General features: G+C 49.9%; 1 protein-coding gene across 5 annotated transcripts; it reads right to left on the minus strand.

Moving 5' to 3' along the window:
* Nucleotides 1–2: 2 nt before the first annotated feature.
* Nucleotides 3–15,355, minus strand: ABCD4 (ATP binding cassette subfamily D member 4). Of its 5 annotated transcripts, none has more exons than XM_059849974.1 (19): nt 15,258–15,355; nt 14,925–15,049; nt 14,680–14,807; nt 14,345–14,484; nt 11,079–11,195; nt 10,676–10,801; nt 9,943–9,993; nt 7,296–7,390; nt 6,256–6,377; nt 5,316–5,407; nt 5,043–5,132; nt 4,566–4,774; nt 4,201–4,292; nt 3,989–4,025; nt 2,866–2,915; nt 2,529–2,581; nt 2,099–2,175; nt 817–932; nt 3–663 (listed from the first exon to the last, which is right to left on the minus strand). In XM_059849974.1, the coding sequence occupies exons 1-19, from the start codon at nt 15,272–15,274 to the stop codon at nt 568–570; spliced, it is 1,833 nt and encodes a 610-aa protein (XP_059705957.1). In that variant the 5' UTR covers nt 15,275–15,355; the 3' UTR covers nt 3–567. The 5 variants fall into 5 exon arrangements, with proteins under 5 accessions (XP_059705957.1, XP_059705956.1, XP_059705955.1 ...); XM_059849973.1 differs by lacking the exon at nt 15,258–15,355 and adding an exon at nt 15,142–15,204 and having other exon boundaries at nt 4,566–4,771; XM_059849972.1 differs by lacking the exon at nt 15,258–15,355 and adding an exon at nt 15,142–15,204.
* Between the last annotated feature and the right edge of the window lie 3,625 nt (nt 15,356–18,980).

Below are 18,980 nucleotides of genomic sequence, written 5' to 3' on the forward strand. Positions count from 1 at the left end.
AGTTTGAAAACAGACCCCAGATTTTAATACAAAAATGTTCCTTCCACCTGTAGCCATGTGTTACAAACAGAGCAGAGACATGCCCTGTGCTAGCATTCTCCTCCCCTTGTCTCCTGTTGGAAAACACAATTCTCGACAGAGCCACAAGGTACATAAACCTGTTCTGCAGAGCTGTGTATCAAAGACAGAGCTCCTCACAAGGCACAGAGGGCAGAAAAGGAGGTTGCATTCTCACCTCACTCCAATGTATCCCAGACAAAGTGGAGGTTTCTCTGGCTGTTGTTTCTACAAGACCCATGAAGCAGCATCGTCTCTCAGGGTGGCCTAGGAGGTCAGCTCCTTTCTCTTGTGAGAGCCAGGAAGGCAGAAGGAGGCTGGGAGAAGGGTGGCATAGTTGTGCCTACTCTTGGCAGAGCTCCACACCATGAGTTCAGACATACTCTCTGTCCATCAGCAAAATCCAGAACTGGTTTGACACAGCTGCTGGTTTGGCAGCTCCATGTCTGCTATTGAGAGCTCTTCCACAAATGTGCAGGTTCTGTGGCTGGCCAGACAAGGGTAAGTTCTTCAGTATCCTTCCTCAGAGGGGAGCCGCTTCATCTTCTCACATCGAGTGAGCTCCCATCTTCCCTCCCCATGAAGTTTCAAAATCCAGCTGTGGAACTGCAATTCAATAGCACATTGAGGGATGTCTCTACAAGGCACAGTCCACCCAGAGTGAGGTCCTCAAGCCTTAGTCACTCCCCTCTGCTCACCAGAGACCCTCTCCACCTCACCACCTCAAGGGAGGCATGGAACACTGCCTCCCTGTCTCACCTTTTCCAGGCTGGGTCTGTGTCCCACACTGATCAGTGTCATGCCCAGCTGAAGGCACATGCGGTACAGTTCATGCTCCACCTCTTCTGTCAAGGCACTGGTGGCTTCATCTAACACTGAAAGAAAAGCCATAAGCCCCACAAATCCTCCCCCAACCAGAAACCAGACATTTCCTGTAGGCAAGAACAGCAACTCCCAAGAACATTTCACATATGAACTGGAGCTCACCAAGAGCATCTGCAGAAGGCAAGTGAGGAGAAACCTAAGGACTCGGGTATTCCTCTGGCACAGCTGCTGTGTCAGACAACTAGGAAAGCTGTCTTTCCCCTCAAGTACTTGAATCCATCCAAACCACACTGTTCACCTCATTCCTCTCCCTCAACAGCTGCCCACCACTGCCTCATCCCCATCATGGCAGACATGACCAGCCAAGACATGACTTTCTCCAGGCAGACCATGTGCCAGAATGCCAGGCTGAACAGCAGTCAGTGTACTTTTCCAGCACAGACCCTACATGGAGCAGGTAGGATGGCTGTGGCACCTTTCTGACTATTAAGGGTAAATACTACAGACCTGGAGCAAATAAATTCAAATCATCTCTACAGCTTTTAGTTTGCAATCCACAGGTTCCCTTCTGCCCAGATATCACTTAGCTCTGTCACGGGCTTCAGGGGGGAGAGAGGTACTTACATGTAGCTTCCTGCTACTGAAACTGGCTCTGTTCACCCACATCCAACCTCGCCCTCATGGCAAGTCCTCTAAGCTCAAGCCCCAGCGGAGCCTAAGGAATTGGCCCCATTAGCTAATTGCAGATGCTTCTGTGGTCTCTCAGGACTGTTTGCCCCACTGCTCCTGGTCTTCTTTTGCCACATCAGGGCTAAATCTTCCATATTGCCCCAAAACCGTAAAGATGCTCAAGAGCTTCAGATATGACAGCTGCTGCTACACTTCCCAACATATGCACTTCTTTGCATAGCAACTGGTGAGCAGGCTGACAGAGTTCTTCTTCTGGTGCCATTGGACATGAACCATGATCATTAATCAACAGTTCCCCAAGAAAGAAATGTCTTATGTACAGCCTCTTGATTTACCACCGTCCGCACAAATAATGAAACGTTTTCACATTTCACAAATGAATCCTCTGTGTGCTATGCTGCTAAAATAATGGCCAAGACAAAGCATGTTCCTAGCACAAAAGGGATTTTATGAGCTGTCTCTGCACCAGCTTCGCTATACACCAAAGGCCTTGTGTTCTTTTCTCCCCTCTTTTGTAGCTGCTCACCTGCATATTTTGGCTGGAGATAGAAGAGCCGTGCAAATGAGAGCCTCTGCATCTCCCCTGGGGACAGGATGTCATACCTGCAGCAGGATCGAGATTCAACACCTTCCTCGAGAAACAGAGCTTCTTTGCTGAAAACCTTATGGTTTCTGATATTGGAGACCAGCAAACAACTGTCCCTGTGTGTCCCTTGTGCCCCCCTCCATACTGGGACTAGCTTTGCACCCCTGTACACAGTCAGCTGCCTGCAGAACACCACAGCTGGTGATTGTTGGCATAGATGCTTGGGCCATGAAGGCTTTGCTCCTGAATAGTGTCCACATCTCACAGAACACAGATGGACATAGATAAATCCAGCAGCAATGTGCATCTGCTTAGAAGTGTTCCCCACTCAGAAATCACCCAAATACACACAGACAGTGGGCTCCCTTACCAGTTCCAGTCCACCTGTTCATCCAGTCCTCCAGCCCTTGCCAGCAAATCAGTCTACAGAGAGCACAGCAGACTTGTGAACACGGTCCCCAACCCTGTCAGCCTATGGCCCTGAGCATAACCACCCGCTTTTTGCCAGTCTCCCTTTCCCCACCTGAGCTGAAGTTGTACCGTATTTCTCCTCCCCTTTCTGTCCCATGGACAGTTGTGTCCCAGGCACAGACAATGTCCCCCTTAAGTTCAGCACACAATCATGCTGTGCTGCCACAAAAAAATCATCCCTTCTTCCCTGACTAGTGGCACCAGGAAAGAAGGCAGCAGTGCTATCAGTGACTCACCAGACCAGCCAGCTCCAGGAATCGCACAATCCTCTCATCGTCTGCAGACCCTAGGGAGAAAGCCATACCGCATAAGGAGAGGCAGTGTGTGCTGAGGCCACTGCTGAATGAAGGAGTTGGTGAGGCAGGAGGGAAGAACTGGAGTATCTCCTGACGCTCAATGTAGTTGATCTGACCACTTAGTTATACCAGATCCTGAGCTTTGGCAGAGATAGCCCCAAAGACTGACCTTCCCAGAAAGCGTTAACCGTGCCTGTAAGCAGCATACCAGGAGGTAGCTGGGTTCCACAGATACACCTGAGATTTGCCTCAGTTCACGGCCATAGCCAGAACACAAGGATCCAGGCTTCAACTGCCAAGGCCCTGCCCAGTTGCTCTCCTAGAGCCAAGACTGCACACTACAAGTAGTGGAGTCATGGGAATGGGGCTCAGGTAAGAGCCAGCAAAAGGACCCTGTGTGGAAGAGTAATATCTCAGGGTGAGCCAGCTGTGGAGCAGAACATACACTTGAGCTGGTACAGTTAGCGTCTATGGAAGCTGAGAGAAAGGGCTGTGCATCTGCCATGGACCTCTCTGAAGCTGCTGGAGCTACAACAGTAGCTGTAATTACTCTCAGCAAGATTGTGACTCCCAAGCTACAGCAGACCACATGTGGTCTGGCTTTGGAAGAGGGTAGGGGAGAGAAAAGATCCATATATTCTGACCACAACAGTGTGCAAAGCCCTGGGACATCATTTTGAAAAAGTGGAAAAGTAAAAGATGGAGGTGGATGGAAAATAAGATTAAGGCAAACATGGCTTGCTGGAAGTCAGACTGTACCAAACAAATCAGACGTATCCCGACAGCAATATATCATGTCCAGCACAGCAGGAAGAGCATGGCCAGCTTGTCCTCATTATACTAAGAGAGCAAGTTCTTATCAAGTGAGTATGCTCCCTCACAAAAGGAGGAGGACACAGAATTGACCTTAACACACACTAATCTTCTAGGGAACACCAGAGCAACAAAAGCAAAATGGATGAATGTTCCTGATGGGTTACAGCAGGGAAGAAGCTGCACTGGGTACAGGACAATGAGGCACTACCCCAGCATTGGCTAATTGCTCTAATGGATTTTCACAAACCTGAAAGTGGATAGATCTCCTTCAGGGGATAGATCACCTGTTTAACAGAGCAAAAGAAACCATGTCAGAGGGAACTGGATACTGCATCAGAGATGCAATAACATGAACTCAGGCAAAAGGGAAGGAGCACCCACAGGTATCCTCCCTCTTGCAGGAATTGCAGGGCATGACCACAACTGGGAGGCCAGAGCAAAGACAGACCCTGGGCTCACCTGCTCACGCAGGCTTCCATCAGTGAAGAAGGGCCTCTGCGGTAGGAACACCACTCCTCGGGGGCCAAAGCAGGTCAGCATCCTGATGCTCCCTGCACAGAGACACTCATCACATTTGCAGTATCACTGCCCCATGTAGTCCTGTCCCATGAAGTAGCCAACAAGTCCCCACAAAAGTGTGTGTGCAACACAGAGCAAAGCAATGAGAGCCAAAGACTGTGACAAAAGATGGGTGGCTCAAATCAGTGTATCAGTGACACATTCACCATCACATGGTGGCACTGGCCTCACAAACTGCCACACCTTGCAAACTCAGGGTAGCCTCGGTTGAGAAGAAGAAGGCTGAGGCAAGTAGCAGTCCTCACCCCGTGTGGTCTCCCAGAGTCCTCCGAGGACCCTCAGGAGAGATGTCTTCCCTGTACCGGTGTTTCCCACAATCATCACACTGTTTCCCTGTGAGATCCTGAGGCTCAAGTCCTTGATGAGCAGCTTGCCAGAGGATGGTACTGAGAGTGTCACTTGCTCCAGAAGGAAAGCTGTGTCCCTTGGCACTGGGTCCTCCCCAGAATGGCTGCTGGGCCACCACCAAGACAAAGAACGAGAGATCTGGGGGTAAGTGACCATGCTGAGATTGGCAAAAATCAGGCACGTTAGACCTCCTGTGCCTCTGTGACAGTAGCCCTGCCTCCCACATCCTGGGAATGACAACTGACAGTGAGCACTGCCTGCTCCAACCAAATGCATGCACCAGACTGTGACACCAAGGGCCACCTCCCTCCCATCGCAACCCCACACTCTGGCACGTAAGCTGCAAGCCAGCCAGTTGTTGACAGGCAACTCACCTGTCCAAATCCCAGCTGGTTTTGGCTTCTGAGTAGTTACCATTTTCTTTTCTGCCAAGGCTCAGCAAGGTCTCCTGCAGTTCACCAATCCTAGACATACAAGAGGTTGCATGAAAGCCAGGGACAACTCCAGCAGCCTCCTCACGATATCCAAACTTGCCCATGCTTGCACATGAACAACAGGTTTTTTTGTGATTTTTTTAGCACAGACCTGGGCAGAGTCTTGTTCTGCACTGCCCTTTCCTCCAGAGATGTGCCCACAGATAAGCTCACCTGTGTGTGTAGCCAGCTACATCAGAAACAGTGCTGGAGAGATCTATAAGCTGGCTGAAGCAGCCAATGAGGTAGATGGAAACAAAGGCATTCTGAGGAGAAATCACATGGCAGAGTAAAGGTCAGTGCTGAGCTGGGGCCCTGACCCTTATCCATGACTGCAAGGAGGCAGCCAAGGAGTCCACACATTTGGCCACATCAGCTGTCCCAGCAAGATGAATGAGGAGTGGTGAAGTCACCCAGGATGGTGGGAGTGAAGATGACCACATGTGAAAAAAGCAGGGCTTCCCTGCTCAGTGCAGCAGTTTTTCCCAGGTAGACACACATCCTGTCACCCAGGGATGGTGTTTGCAGAGTGCCTGATGGCCTGCCTAGGGCCCAGCATGCTTGCCCAAGTCACACAGATCCATACCACCACCCCTGCCTCAGCACCGTATATGGCTCAGAGCAGGGTGCCCCAGCCTGCAATGCCCACTTAGCTATTTTTAGCTCTGCATTCTCTAGCACAAGCCAGTTCTGAGTATCTGTAAAGAGTCAGGTCAGGAAGGTGAATGCAAGCCACCTCAGCCTCACTGGTGGCAAGGCTCACCCCAGGCAGTAGCCCAGGGCATAACCCAGACCCACAGCACTGCACAGGCTCCATCTCCACTTGCACTGCTGAAAACTAGAGGTTTTCTGACCTCCTGGGTTTTTTTAGACACAGAGGTCTGAGCCAGGAAACACTTACGTAAATGTGTCCTTGACAGTTCTCACGCCCAAGTTAATCACATACCAGCTGGCTACAAGCTCCCATCTCCATAACACTGCGAGCTGGGACAGTCTAACCTGAAGATCAGTTGCTGCAGGTTATCTAGTCCCAGGGCCCCCAGCACCACAAACCTCCACCCTCAGTGCCTGCTCACCCTCCACAATGGGGTCACAGAGATTACCCTTAGCTCACCTTGCTGACAAGGGCACTGAGCTCTGTTGGACTCAGGTCGCCGTAGACACCAGAAAAGATGGGAATGGCAATGACCACGTAGCTCAGGATGCTGCCCAGATAATCAAATGTGTTGATCCCAACTAGGCACAAGCACATTGAAAGAAGACAGTGAGTTAAAGCAGAAACCTCTGTCCCAGCCAGGCTCAAGTGCTGACCCTAAGCTCAGTCAGAGGAAGAGCCGTGTTCTTGCCTCAGCCCTTTATGATGAAACAGAGTAGAAAAACCCATTTTGGAGGATAGCACAAGTACCAGGGTGAAAATGCATTTGCCAAGCAAAGAGCACTTTGGGGCAGGCCCCTGACAGAGAATTATCATCCAGACACACAGCTCAGGGACTACTGTGGGGCAAAAGCCACTTTGCCTGCTTGTTGCTATGCTTCAGGGGCCTGACTGATTCACAGTAAACAGCAGGGAAGGGCAAAAAGGAAGCTCTGGAGTGAGATAGTTTGCCATGAAGTGTGTTGTGGGAGCACACAGGCAGAAAGACTTAAGATTCCAAATTCCCACAGACACTTCTGTTCAGGGTTCTCCCTCCATTACACTGCTCAGAAGCTCGCTGTGCTGCTGAGATCAGGAAGAGCTGTCTTTATAGGAGTCATTTAAAGAAAAAACCTCAGTAAAAATGGGAGAAGGAATCTTTTTAGGGGACAGCTATGCTTAAGGGAGAGGCTCTATAGGAAAGAAGTTTCCAGCAACATATACAGTGATCAAAGCTCAAGCCCTTCCCTCTTTTCTTGGCACGTGAGCATCTACACCACAAAAAGCCAGATTCTGGGTCCTCCACAACTTTGCTTCTTTATGAGGATTTTACACAAGAGGATTTCTATTTAGCACTGCAGGAGGCACCCTCTGTTCACCCTCATGGCATTCACAGACCAGCAAGAGGCAGAAGTAAACACAGCACCCACCCAACTGCTCTACCAGTAGTTTCCCAGCGTGTGGGCCACCAGAATGGAGTAACCACACATCCCACTTCACCCCCCAGTCTGCCCACTCACTGTATAGCCACAGCTCCTTGCCTATCAGCTCCCTCTGGGTCTTCAGCAGGCTCTGCAGCCTCCGGTTTGTGCGCATGTGCTCCACTCGCCCAGCCCTGTAAAAGGAACATTGCAACATGCCAGAGACATCCTAGGACCATGGGATTTAAAAACTAAAGCTTTGAACAGGCTGGGCACCTTTGTATCCAGCTAACAAGCTCTTTTTTGACCAGGAACTGAACAGCCAGGACTGTCTTCCTGAAGGGTATCATCAAGGAACTCTGGCTGAAGCAAGCAGTCCTACAAATCTCTCCCAGAGCCCATGGCTGCTGCTGTTGCAGCAGGAGCAGGTAAAGCCAGGCCAGACAATGCCAGCGAGGCTCCAGCCTGAAGCAATGTACGCCCAAGGTCAAACACAGTTCCCAAATACAGCCTGGCTGGAAAAGAGGGATGGCACTGGTACACAGCTGGATCCAGAAAAGAGAGGGCAGAGGAGAGGCCAGCCCACATGGCCTGCATGGCCAGCAGCCTTAGCCCACCTCTTCCCATTTCCCACTCCACAGGAATGGGATGAAGGCAAGTCCTGAGCAGTGCAACCCCCAGTATGGATACCCCAGCTCCACAACTTCCCCCTTCCCAGGGCTATCTCCATCAGGTCACCCACCTCGCAAGTTAGTGGTGATGCTCCAGTGACTAGGCTGAGCCATGAGCAAGGAGACATCTCCTAAACCACCACCCTCAAGCGTGTCAGCTCCTTCTGCTGTTCTGCAAGGCCTGGGCTGCCCTCAGGTGGCAAAATGCAGAGAGCACTCCTCGTCTCATTTCAGTCTCCCACCTGCCATAGCACCTATTGTCCCTGACATCCAACAGAGGCTTGTGCCCATTACACATGATCTATGCAACAATGGAGTCACTAAGGCCCAAGAAGATAAGGCCAGAAGCAGCACAAAAACATCCAAAATAAGATTTTTGTGGTCTCATTTCTAAAGATTCTCAGTTCATAGAAAAATACATTTTCTTTCTCAAAAATGCACCTCGTTAGAATTCAGTTTGGCTTTACTGCCTTAGAACACATTTCAGGTAACTACTGAGCTGCAGTCTTTGCTTTCCATGTATTAGGAAAGGAGAAAGGCTTGGACACAAGGAATTAAAGGTGAGAAAGGAACCAGGGACCTTTGTTCTAGAGCTATTATTCTGTTGCAGATGAGGAGAGATTGCTGTATTGGTTTTCTCTTTTCCTCTCATTCACTTCATTTTTAAAGCAAGTTTGCTAAAGATTTAGTAAAAAAAGAAGTAAAAAGGTGGCAGTGCTCTGCTTCTGTTTCTTCCTTTACCGAAGCAATGTTTAGGCAGTCTTAAGAGGACAAGATCACAAGCTAGAGAAGTTGAGCAATCAAAACCAGCCACTCACCACATGCTCCTCCTCTTGCAGGATTCTAGGAATGCAACCTAGAAAATTCCTTCATTTTAAATTATGATGCATACCATGAAAATGCCTGGTTGTGTGCAACTCAGCTAAGTTATAGTTTCACACAAAATCAAGCTTTTCTACTAAATCATTGTACTGAACCAAAACATCCTGTTTTCTGGTATAATAATCCACTTCCATTTTCTACTTAGAATAAAAAAAATCAAAATTGTGAGGGAAAGTACTGCATCTTAAATAATGGCATGTAATTACAGTATCATTTCCATTACAAAAAATTATTATCAACCAGTAAGAATCAAAGTACAAAGAAATAAGTCAGACTTGCCAGTGCAAACCAAGATTGATTTTGGTTATTTAAATAAGTTTCATGCCTGTCAATGTAAGTTGTTATGAAATCAGTGATTTTGAATCAAACCACTCTGAGGACAGCATCACAGCACTTGAAATGCTCACTCAATATAGCATGAAGGAGCCAAATACAGACCGTGGGCAGGGAAGACCGGAGAGAGGACATGTGCTACAATTCCTGGAAGAAGTGCAATTTCGCAACATATAGGGCAAAGGCAGACTCATGACAAGAGAAGCAACAACCTCCTGCCACCCCAACACAAGCTACACAAATTCATGCCTCCTTTCCTGGTGAACCAAGCAGCAGATCAACAGGCTTCAGGGCATCACTAAATAGGGGAGGTGCTGCTGGGCTCCCAGTTGTGTGCTCAGCTCTGGGGTGAATGGCATTGAGCAAATTCAGAGCGCCAGTACAGCATACAGAGGGTCTGGGCACAGACTGAGCAAGAGGAGCAAAGCAGAGGTAAGGTGGCCAAGTAGCAGCTAGCACACCCACAGAAGACATGCAGGCAAGCAGCAGCAGGATGGGGCCAGAAGCAACATGCAACAAGTCCTCAGCAGAACCAGATGCAATAAGACTGAGCAATCTTCCCGTAAGGACCTAGTAAAACATCAGTAAAGATCTCCAAGCCAGCACCAAATGTGTATCTGCCTCTCAGGATGTTAGAAGGGAGGCAAAGGAAAGATAGTTGTCTCTAGTTTCTGTGGATTATTTCTGCAGATGATGCACAGAATGCAAAAAACCAGGTGTCAGGCCTGTATGATGCTACAGTGGAAGGGATAGAAAGCTGCAGCAACAGAACTTCGGCTCCTTTGGTATACGTGAACACAATAAGGATGCTCTGAACTGGGACATCCTTTTGAGGATATAAAGAAATTAACACTACTAACCTGTAGAAAGCAGCTGGTTCTGCATTGACACGAATCTGCATGTGCTTGAACCTGTACAACCGAAAAAACATAACTGTGCATAAATGCTCAGTGAATTATGTAGCCAAAACCATTCCTAGAGGAAACTTATCTTACATGTTAGAGCAGTGATATGAGGCATCTCTTGACAGAAATATTCAATGGGCTCAGAAGGGCACCAGAGACCAAGGCTTAACCTGAGGTGCCATCATTCAGGGCCAGCTCAGTGGTACATTTGTTTGATATCCTGCTCTCTGTGCACATCTTCTTAGCCCTTGGGCTTACTCTTTGCTGCTAGTCCAGCATCTCCACCATACAAAATCACCACAGCCAACTGCCCTGGACTGGGTTCTCTGTGCCACAACAGCTTATGCTGCTGTCCCTGGATGCCTTGAACCCCAGGGAAAGCTACAAAGCCCCTGCTACACATACAGCTAACCCTGCAAGCAAGAGGGAGGAGGTGAGTTGCGGAGCATAAGGAAAGACTGGGCTGTGAGACTAAACGAAGGGCATTGCCTGCCATGACACGAGGCTGTCAATGGTTGGCAGGGGCTCAGTACACTGAGGCACCATTGCACAGATAGCCTTCTCTGAGTGTGGAGAAAGTCACAGACAAGAGAATTAGCTACATACACAGCCCTGAATGGGTACAAAAAAAGCAGCTTTCACAGGAGCTGCCATGGGGCAGTGAAAACACAGTTCTGCTGGGACTCACCTGAAATCTCCCTCCAGTTTTTCCTGCTGCACAAGTTTAGACACAATTGGGCTCATCAACACTTTGTTAATCATCGTCCCAATGATGAAATACCCAAAGATGCTCACTGGGCCTAGCCAGCCTGTGCTACAGAGGAGAAAGAGAAGTCAGCCAATAATCCAAACTCCTGCACCATTAAGCTCAATCAATTGGAGCCCTCAGCTGTCACCTCTCTTGGCTTTCACAGAAGTTTGAGGCCAACATTGCACATCCCAGCATCCCCAAGGCAGAGTTCTCCTTGGAGTATAGAGACCACTCACCCATGTGCACAAATATCCATCTTGGGAGTTGTAATGTGGGTGGCAGGCTCCAAAAAAAGAACACAGAAAAGAGATGTGCAAGCAGGGCCAGGGTATATCCTTACCTGTGAAAGCACTGGTATGTGTAGTAGGCCAGTGTGAAGGGTGAGATGACGACCTTGCTGGCCATGGAGCTGAGCTGCCTGCAGAACCTCTCCACATCCTGGCTGATGCGCTGGTCCCTGCTCAACAGAAAGAGCCATTGACACCATTACAGCCCAGAAGCAAGAGCCAGTACTAAATCCCTAACAGGGCACAAACCAGGCTGTTTCAGTGCATGAACACAGGACAGGCAGCAGGTGAACAACCTTATCTGGGAAGGATCTGCAGATTCCCCACAGAACACCATTTTCATGGCCTAGCAGGACCCACCCAAGGGCCTTCATGGCACCCAGGAAGAACAACTCTTGCCATTGTTTTCAACCTGTTCCTTGTATTTATCCCTTGCTTCACTTTCACCATTGTTCAACACTTGTACAGAAGGTCTCTGCAACACTGTCCTTTATTCTGCTCCTGGAACAACCCCCATACTATGAAAAACTACTGACTTTCCTCCTAACCTTCAGTACTGAACTGAGATGCCATCAGACCACCAGGACAGGCCTTCACCAGCTACTGGATATTTGAAAAGCCACCCTTTCACAAGCTTTCCAATCCCTTGGCTCTGCATGGAGTGCCTCTGGTTCCTTTGTTGCAAAGAAGGAAGCGCTTCCACCCACCCCAGCCCACAAGAGTAGGAAGCAGCACACCAAGTCTTCTCACCTCACTAGCAGCAGGCACATGGGTGACAAACCCTCAAGTCCCATCTATCCTAGGACTGAGCAGGAGTTGCACTTGGGATAACTAGGAAGAATTTCAGTATATTTACTCCTCAGCAGCTCATCTGTCCAGAGCACATGGATGAAGGCTTCAGCCTAATGTGCTAAGCTACAGTGGAAAGGCCATAACTTAACGTTCAGAATGAAGAGCAAGGATGGACTCCTGGATAGCCTCAGTGCAGATACTACCACAAAGGCACTCATCTTTTAACATTTTTGCAGTTCTAGAACAGCAAGGGATTTAATTCTGGGGGCAGCTCTCATCCTGACTGACCTTGCAGTCATCATTTTTCCTTCTCCTCAGACTGTAATATTCCCACAAAATTGTAACTTAAATTGTGCTATAGTCTCATAGGAGGATATTGCTTTTTACAAGCTATTAAGTAACATGTAATGAAAATAAATGAAACACATGAAAGCATCAACTCAAATGCCCTACTAGGTCCTGCAAGTGTTTGTATGCTACTCAGAGCCCACTCTTCATTCCTTCGAAGGGGATGACTCCATGCCTTTAACACTCAGTTTGGTTTGCACTGCATAATGGGAGGTCTCTCTTGCTCTAGTTTCTTCTCTAAGTACCTGGTGCAGGGAAAAAGCTCTCATCGAGGAATTGCAAGATGAAGAGAATTTTTGCAGCAGCACCAAAACCACACCAAACAGTAAGACTGAAAGTTGGAGCAGAAGCAAGGTGTAATGATACTACATACTCCACAGTAATCCCACACATTTGGTCTGCAAAGGCCATGAGAGCTGTCTCTTGCTGCAGGGCAGACTGACCCAGTTGTCTCCTACATTTCACTGCACAATGTGAACACGTTCCCTAGTTAAAAATAAACCTAAGCAGAATAATCATGTGGTGAGGGGCCTCTGTCCTCCCTTTCCCCTCATGTCCCCAAAGAAAATGACAGGCATGCAGGAGCTTCTGGCTTCAACGTGCTGCACTGCCCGGGAAGTGCTGCATGCCCTGGTGACAAACATCGTTTTTTAACCTCTCTTTCTAACTCCATGCCACTGAAAACCCTATCAGAAATGAACACTGAATGATATTGGGAGTAAACACAACAGCAAGCTGGAAGTGCATCAACTTGATAATGACAACCTACTGCCCAACATGTAGAGCTGTCTGACCCAAGCGGAGACCTCTCTCCTTGCTTGCTGCTCCCACTTATATACCCAGCATGTTTTCTTGCAGCACCCTGCTCTGCAATGAAAGAGCAAGGACAGGCAGCCAGTAGCAACAGGCAGCAGAACTGCAGAAGCTGCTTCAGTTTCTTGAAGTTTCCTTTATTAGCAAGAGTTAGGAGTCCCTGCAAGACAGCAATTTTTTCCAGGAGTGGGCATGGTCTTCTCTTGCATCACCATGGGAAATGGCACCAATGCAGTGACTAGATCAGAAGTGCCCACTCCAGCAGAGGAGAGCTTGGAGTCTCAAAACAATGGTATAACAACACATTATTTGGAAAACATTCCCCTCTGATTTCTAGTTTTTCAGGTAGTATTTAATAATAACAACTTTAAATTCTGGAGGGGGAAGAATTAGGGAGATTCTACACTGAGATTAGTTGAGTTGGTTAAAGCATGGTGCTAATAATGCCACGAGTTCAATTCCTGTGTGGGCTATTCACTTAAAGCGTTGGACTCAACAACCCACATGGGTCCACTCGAACTAAGAGTATTTTGTGATTCTGTGACCTCTCACGTGATGTCTAACATAGGAGTTTTAGCTTTTCACAGTGTGCAACTATGACAGCAGTGCCCTGTGTGAGAGGACAGGCTGGAAGGCCAAGGTCCACACACAGCTGTGAGGAAGGGCATTCGACCTTTGCCACGCAGCCCAGGTAGATCAACAGCTCTGCAGTAAGCAGGACAGTGCACAAAGCAAACTGGAGAGGGACCTCTTGGGGGTGGGTCTGGGATCCACAAGGACAGACTGAATGCTCCTCCTCTTATATTTCAAGTCACCACTGAAACTTCCTTCCTAGGAACAGGAAAGGGAAATGCAGCCCTCATACAGTGCAAAACAAAGCCCTTCCTGGATTTGGCTCCCATGGGTTATCAAACCACCAAAATACAACTGAACTGTGCTCAGCTGCAGATCCTGGTGTTTGAAGTTCAAACAGAACAGGGACTGTCCTAATGTACCAGTGGTGTGAAGGAAAGGAGAGGCACTGCTGACTCCAGTCAGGCCCTTTGCAACATCACACAGTGTCAAGGGTTGAGTTTGCAGACAGCATGTTTTATAGCAGCACTAGATCCCTGTTCCAATGAGCACCCACTTTCCTTGCAGCTGAAACATCCTGCCCCTAAAACTATCACAACTGGCAGTCACAGGAGTTGCCAGCAATAGGTATCACCTCCCACCAGGGCAGAAGAGGGTGCCTAAATTTGTGCCTAGATGGCAAAAGCTTCTAGGGCTCAAGCCCCTACCCAGAGACAAAGAGAAGTCAGGAAAAGGTGTGCAGCAGCCCAGGAGAAGCCAAGCAAGTTACTGAAAGAAGCTGCCAGCAGCCTACGGGTTATCGATGTCCTCACGCAGCACGAGCAGGTTGTAGTAGACCTGGCCTTGGAAGTAGCAGCTGTGGAGGTATTCAGTGAGGGATTTCCTCCAGTTCACATACATCATGTTGCAGATAAACTGGTCGAAACTTTTTAGCTGGAACAAGGGCAAAGAGATGGGTGGGGAGAGATGAGTGAGAACAAACATTTTTTCAAAACAAAATAAAAACTAGCAGTTTGTACTAGCGATTCAGGGCATGGGCAGACTTGAATCCTCTGTGACCAGGATCATGCCAGGAGCCATGGGCAGCTTTCTCTTCCTCTCCCAAGACATATGAGCCTCTGGTCTTACCGTGGAGTTCACAATGATCAGAGTCACAGCAACGGCAGTCAATGTTTTGAATCCGGAGAAGTCCTTGCTCCCTAGGACCTCATAGTACTGGCTGGGGATGACGCCGACCTGATAAATAACCAGCTGCTCTGGAGGAGAAAGGCAAGCAGGGGAAGGAATTGATGGACTGCGGTGACAAGGCAAAGTGGGGGGCCACAGGGAACAGACGTGAGGTGCAGCCCCCCACCCCCACCACCTGGGCTCACCCAGCAAGGCAACACCGAGCAGCGTCAGGAACATGAGGGCGCTCGGGGAGGGCCACCCAGGAAAGAGCACGGCCAGGAGCCGCAGGAACCGCCGCAGGAACAGCCCGTCCAGCCGGGAACCAGCCCTGCAACGGAGGGAGACGCGGAGGGTGGCAGTGAGCTCGGGGGTCCCACTCCACGTTCCCTCCGCCCCGCTCCGGCCCAGCCCGCTCCTCACCGCCCGCCGGCCCTGGCGCCCCCCGCGCTGCTGCTGCCCCCCGCCATCGGCGCCCTCCGGACCTGACCGGCAGGCCAGACCCGCCCCCGCGGGCGCTTTATATGAATATTCATCACCTCTCCTCGCCCTGCATCCGCCCCGCCCGGGGACGACCGCCGCAGCCGCCGCTTCCGCGTGCGGCGTCACCACAGAGCTCCCGCCCAGCAGCGCCCGTCCCGCGCGGCCCAGCGGGCACAGCGCCCCCTGGCGGCGCCGCGCGGGTGTGCAGCTCCGCGCCGGCCCCACACAGCGGAGCCGGCCGGGCGATCCCGGCGCGGGCGATTCCGGCGGGCGGTCCCGGCGCGATGGGTGTGCTCGCGTCCTTCGCTTCCTCCCCCGCTCCTGCTCACAGAGACGGACCGTGGTGCCCGGCAGGGTTCAGGGCCGAGCCACAGCCGTAGGGCCGGAGAACCCGGGCACTAACGCCTCTCTTGAGGAAGGAGCTGGACAGGCACGAACTGATCCCTCTGGAGATCCCAGAGGCTGAGGGACAGTCGCCGTGGGCAGCAGGTATTGCCCGCCTGTTGCAGGGGAGACAAGAAAGAAGTACCAGTACTAATTCTGCACATTCGTCTTATTTTGGGGTGGGCAGTGAATTTTCACGTTGCTTCCAAAGGACTCACAACTCGCAGTGGCCACTGCAGGAGATTTCTCAAGCCGGGACATTGGGATTAGGCAGGGATCCCCAGCCCGATGGTGAATGGCAGTACGTGCTCCCCATCCTGCTGCAGGAACGCGAACGAAGCAGTGCGAAACCCCTGGCAGAGGGAGGGACTTCAAGAAAGCAGCAATGAGCTGTCAGTGAATGGACCCTCTCTGGCTTCTCAGTGACCCCAGTTTTAATACAGAAACCAACTAATTTTTTTTTTTTTTCAGGTTTGTTTTGGAATCTGGTTTCATAACCCAAAAAGTTATGAAATATTTCAGAACAAGGAAATTTCTGGTCAAACCTGGTGTATAGAGATGAGAGAGTCTATGAGCTGCCATGCCTGCCTTACTCGCGTGTCTCCCACCTACTATCCAGTTGATGCCATTTCTTCTGCAGAGCCTTTGGGCTTTTGCATGTGCCCTGTGGGGCCTCTTCCCATATGCCTAGTAGCTTTGTTCTTCTGCCATTTCCCTGCCTCCCAGCCCTCCTTCTCTTCCTTCATCCTCATCTCCTTCATCTTTGCTCTGCTTCTACCTGCTCAGTGGTCCAGATAATTCATACTTCGCACTTCACAAAATCAGTGTATATGCTCTTAGGGATGAAAGAAGACACATCAGTGTGTTTCCTCAGCAAATGGCCTTGTCTCTAAGCAGTGCCCCTTTCTCCTTGCCCTCATCTCCCTTCTCTCATCTCTTTTGGAATTCACAATGCTATCAGTCATACCTAAAGGTTAAGCTCCAGAGGGCAGAGATCAGCCCTGTGAAAACCTGACCTCAGTGATGACTAACTTTTATGTTAAAAGAATCATTGGGGTTTTTTTCTCAGCTGTTGCATCAGACCTGGGTGACGTTTACTCCTAGGCAGTCACATCATCTCATGGGGCAGTACTGCAGCTGTGGCAATTGTGTGGGTCACTTTGTCAGTGGTTACCAGGGTTGAACTGACTCCTTTGCTCTGTTGTCCACTTTATGATGAGGGGGTGTTCTTTCCCTTCCCTCCTCGACTGATGAAATGGCTTTCCAGCACCAGGGGAGTCAGAGGATCTAACACAGAGATGAGATGGCCACAACTGTCTGTCCCAAGCCCACCCTCCTACTTCTTCCTTCTCCCTGCCCTTTGTTCTGTCACTGGCACCCCATGACCTCCACCTGATAAAGCACACTCTGTGAGCTCCCTTTGGCGTATCAGCTTCACTATTTTTCCTGGGAACCCTCCTCAGGCAGCCAAGATCAAGAACAAAAGAGAAGTGCTTTCTTCGTGCCTCTCCATCCCCCCTCCGAGGCTATGCCCTAGACACTCAGCTGCTGTCAGCACAGAAACATTTACATCTTTTACAGCACTCCAGCTCTACTTCTCACGTTTCTCCCCCAGCAAACACCATGGCCATTTCAGTGTATGCCTGGGGGCAGGGCTTGGGAAAGGACTGGGGAATCACAACTTGAGCAGAGTTTTATGGGTCTGTTTGCACTGAAGGGCCATATCTCAGCTCCCTGACTAGCTACAGACCCAAGAGAAACCCCCTCTGCATTGCTAACCTGTCACCAAAGTGTATGCCATGAATCCAGGGAAGGGAGAGCTGGGCCTGGCTTGCTAGGTCCTGGGCTCCTTGAGGCAGTGCAAGTTAATTCCTTGTGGTGTTTAACCGCAGCCCCATCTGCTCCTGCTTGCTAGGTGTGAAACATCCCATCCCCCATCCTCCCCTGCCTGTTCCATGCAATTTTGCCCTGCCCTGGACCAGTGAAGGAAGCCAGATTCTCCTGCATCCCTGGCCTCCCAGTCCCTGGCTCACATCGTTCCCCACTGTCCCTCAATATTTCCATTTCCCTGTGGTCCCTCTCTGCCTGCTGGCCTGAAGCTGGGATGCAGGGAGAAGCCTGACAAACCCATCTTCTGCTGTGTGGTAAGTGGTCCTGGGTGTTCTCTGAAGCAAGCAGCGGCTTCTGTCATCACAGAAAGAAACACAAAACTGCAGCCTTGAATCTGTAGTTTGCTTTCCCTCTTTCCCGGGTCTTCCTTAATGCTGCTGGCTTTGTGATGTTGCGTAATGAAGCACTGCCAGAAGATTATCCCCTTCCTGGGCTTTCCAAAACTGAATCCACCATTTCCTGCCCATGTTTCCAATTTCGAGTCTCCTCATAGGTACCTGTCCTCACTGGAGCTTGCAGGTTCTTAATTTGGGATCACCTACAAGCTTTAGCCCTCTGTCAGATCACTGGTAAGGAAGGGGTAATGAAAACTCCCATCCTGAGTTTCAGCTCTGTCTGTATTAGGGTGTGAACTAAACCAGCTAATTTTCAGCTGGATCAGCAAGCTGAACTGACTGACAGAGTCCCTCACACTCCTGTGCCACCCCAAAGCAGAGGGTGGGAATGGGAAACCGATGGGGAGCAAACAGCATAGGCCAGGCTCAGCATGGCTTAAACCTCCATGGAGCCGCACCACGGGCTCCTGCTGTGATATCTTAATGATTCCGCCTTTTCCTTCTCCACACTCTCTGTCTTAATTAGCCATTCCCCCTCCTGTGGGCCAAACTGCTCTGCTTTCTTTTCAATCCTCCTTCCTTGTGCTTTGCTTCTAACAGTGTCTTTCTACTGTACACTTCAAAGGCTTTGCTTGCTGCATCTCCCCCATGCTGGCATTGGCTGGTAACACCCCCAAAGCAGGCCAGGTCTGCCATGAACTCTTAGTCATTGAAACGGCTTTGGGCCCTTTGGATCTGGGTAAGAAGCAGGCATGGGGGAGGAGAGGTCAAGGATTTTCAGCATTTCACCTATAAGAAGAATTATTAGTAACACAGGAAAAAAAAGGGGGAAAGGGACCCCTCCTCCACCCACCGTCCCCAGAGGAGAGCCCTCTGAGGGCAGAGTGCTTTTATGTGCAAGTGGGAGGGAAGGAGAGTGTTAGGGCTTCAGAGGGAAATGCTTTGATCTTGACTTTGAATCTCCTTCAGTTCCCAGCTCTCCCCCACTCTCCCACCTATGGCCAGGACCACAGGATGTGGCCAGGACTCCTAGTCCTTGCTCAGTGCTATGGTACTTCACTTGCTGTTTCACATTTAATTTCCTCCTCTGCACCTGGGAGCCTCACAGAGGCCTTGTGGAGCAAGAGCACAGTGCCAACATCAAATTCAAACTTTCACCCCCATCTCACA

Source organism: Haemorhous mexicanus, chromosome 6 (assembly GCF_027477595.1).
Source record: "Haemorhous mexicanus isolate bHaeMex1 chromosome 6, bHaeMex1.pri, whole genome shotgun sequence".
Lineage (NCBI taxonomy): Eukaryota > Metazoa > Chordata > Aves > Passeriformes > Fringillidae > Haemorhous > Haemorhous mexicanus.

Excerpts from the sequence above, each read along its gene's own strand:
- ABCD4 (XM_059849972.1), bottom strand. The coding sequence starts at position 15,188 with ATGGCGGGGGGCAGCAGCAGCGCGGGGGGCGCCAGGGCCGGCGGGCG. Across the intron at positions 11,196-14,344 it reads CGTGAGGACATCGATAACCC|GGACCAGCGCATCAGCCAGG; the intron begins GTAGGCTGCTGG and ends TCTGTTGAGCAG. Across the intron at positions 933-2,098 it reads TCTCCAGCCAAAATATGCAG|TGTTAGATGAAGCCACCAGT; the intron begins GTGAGCAGCTAC and ends CTTTTCTTTCAG.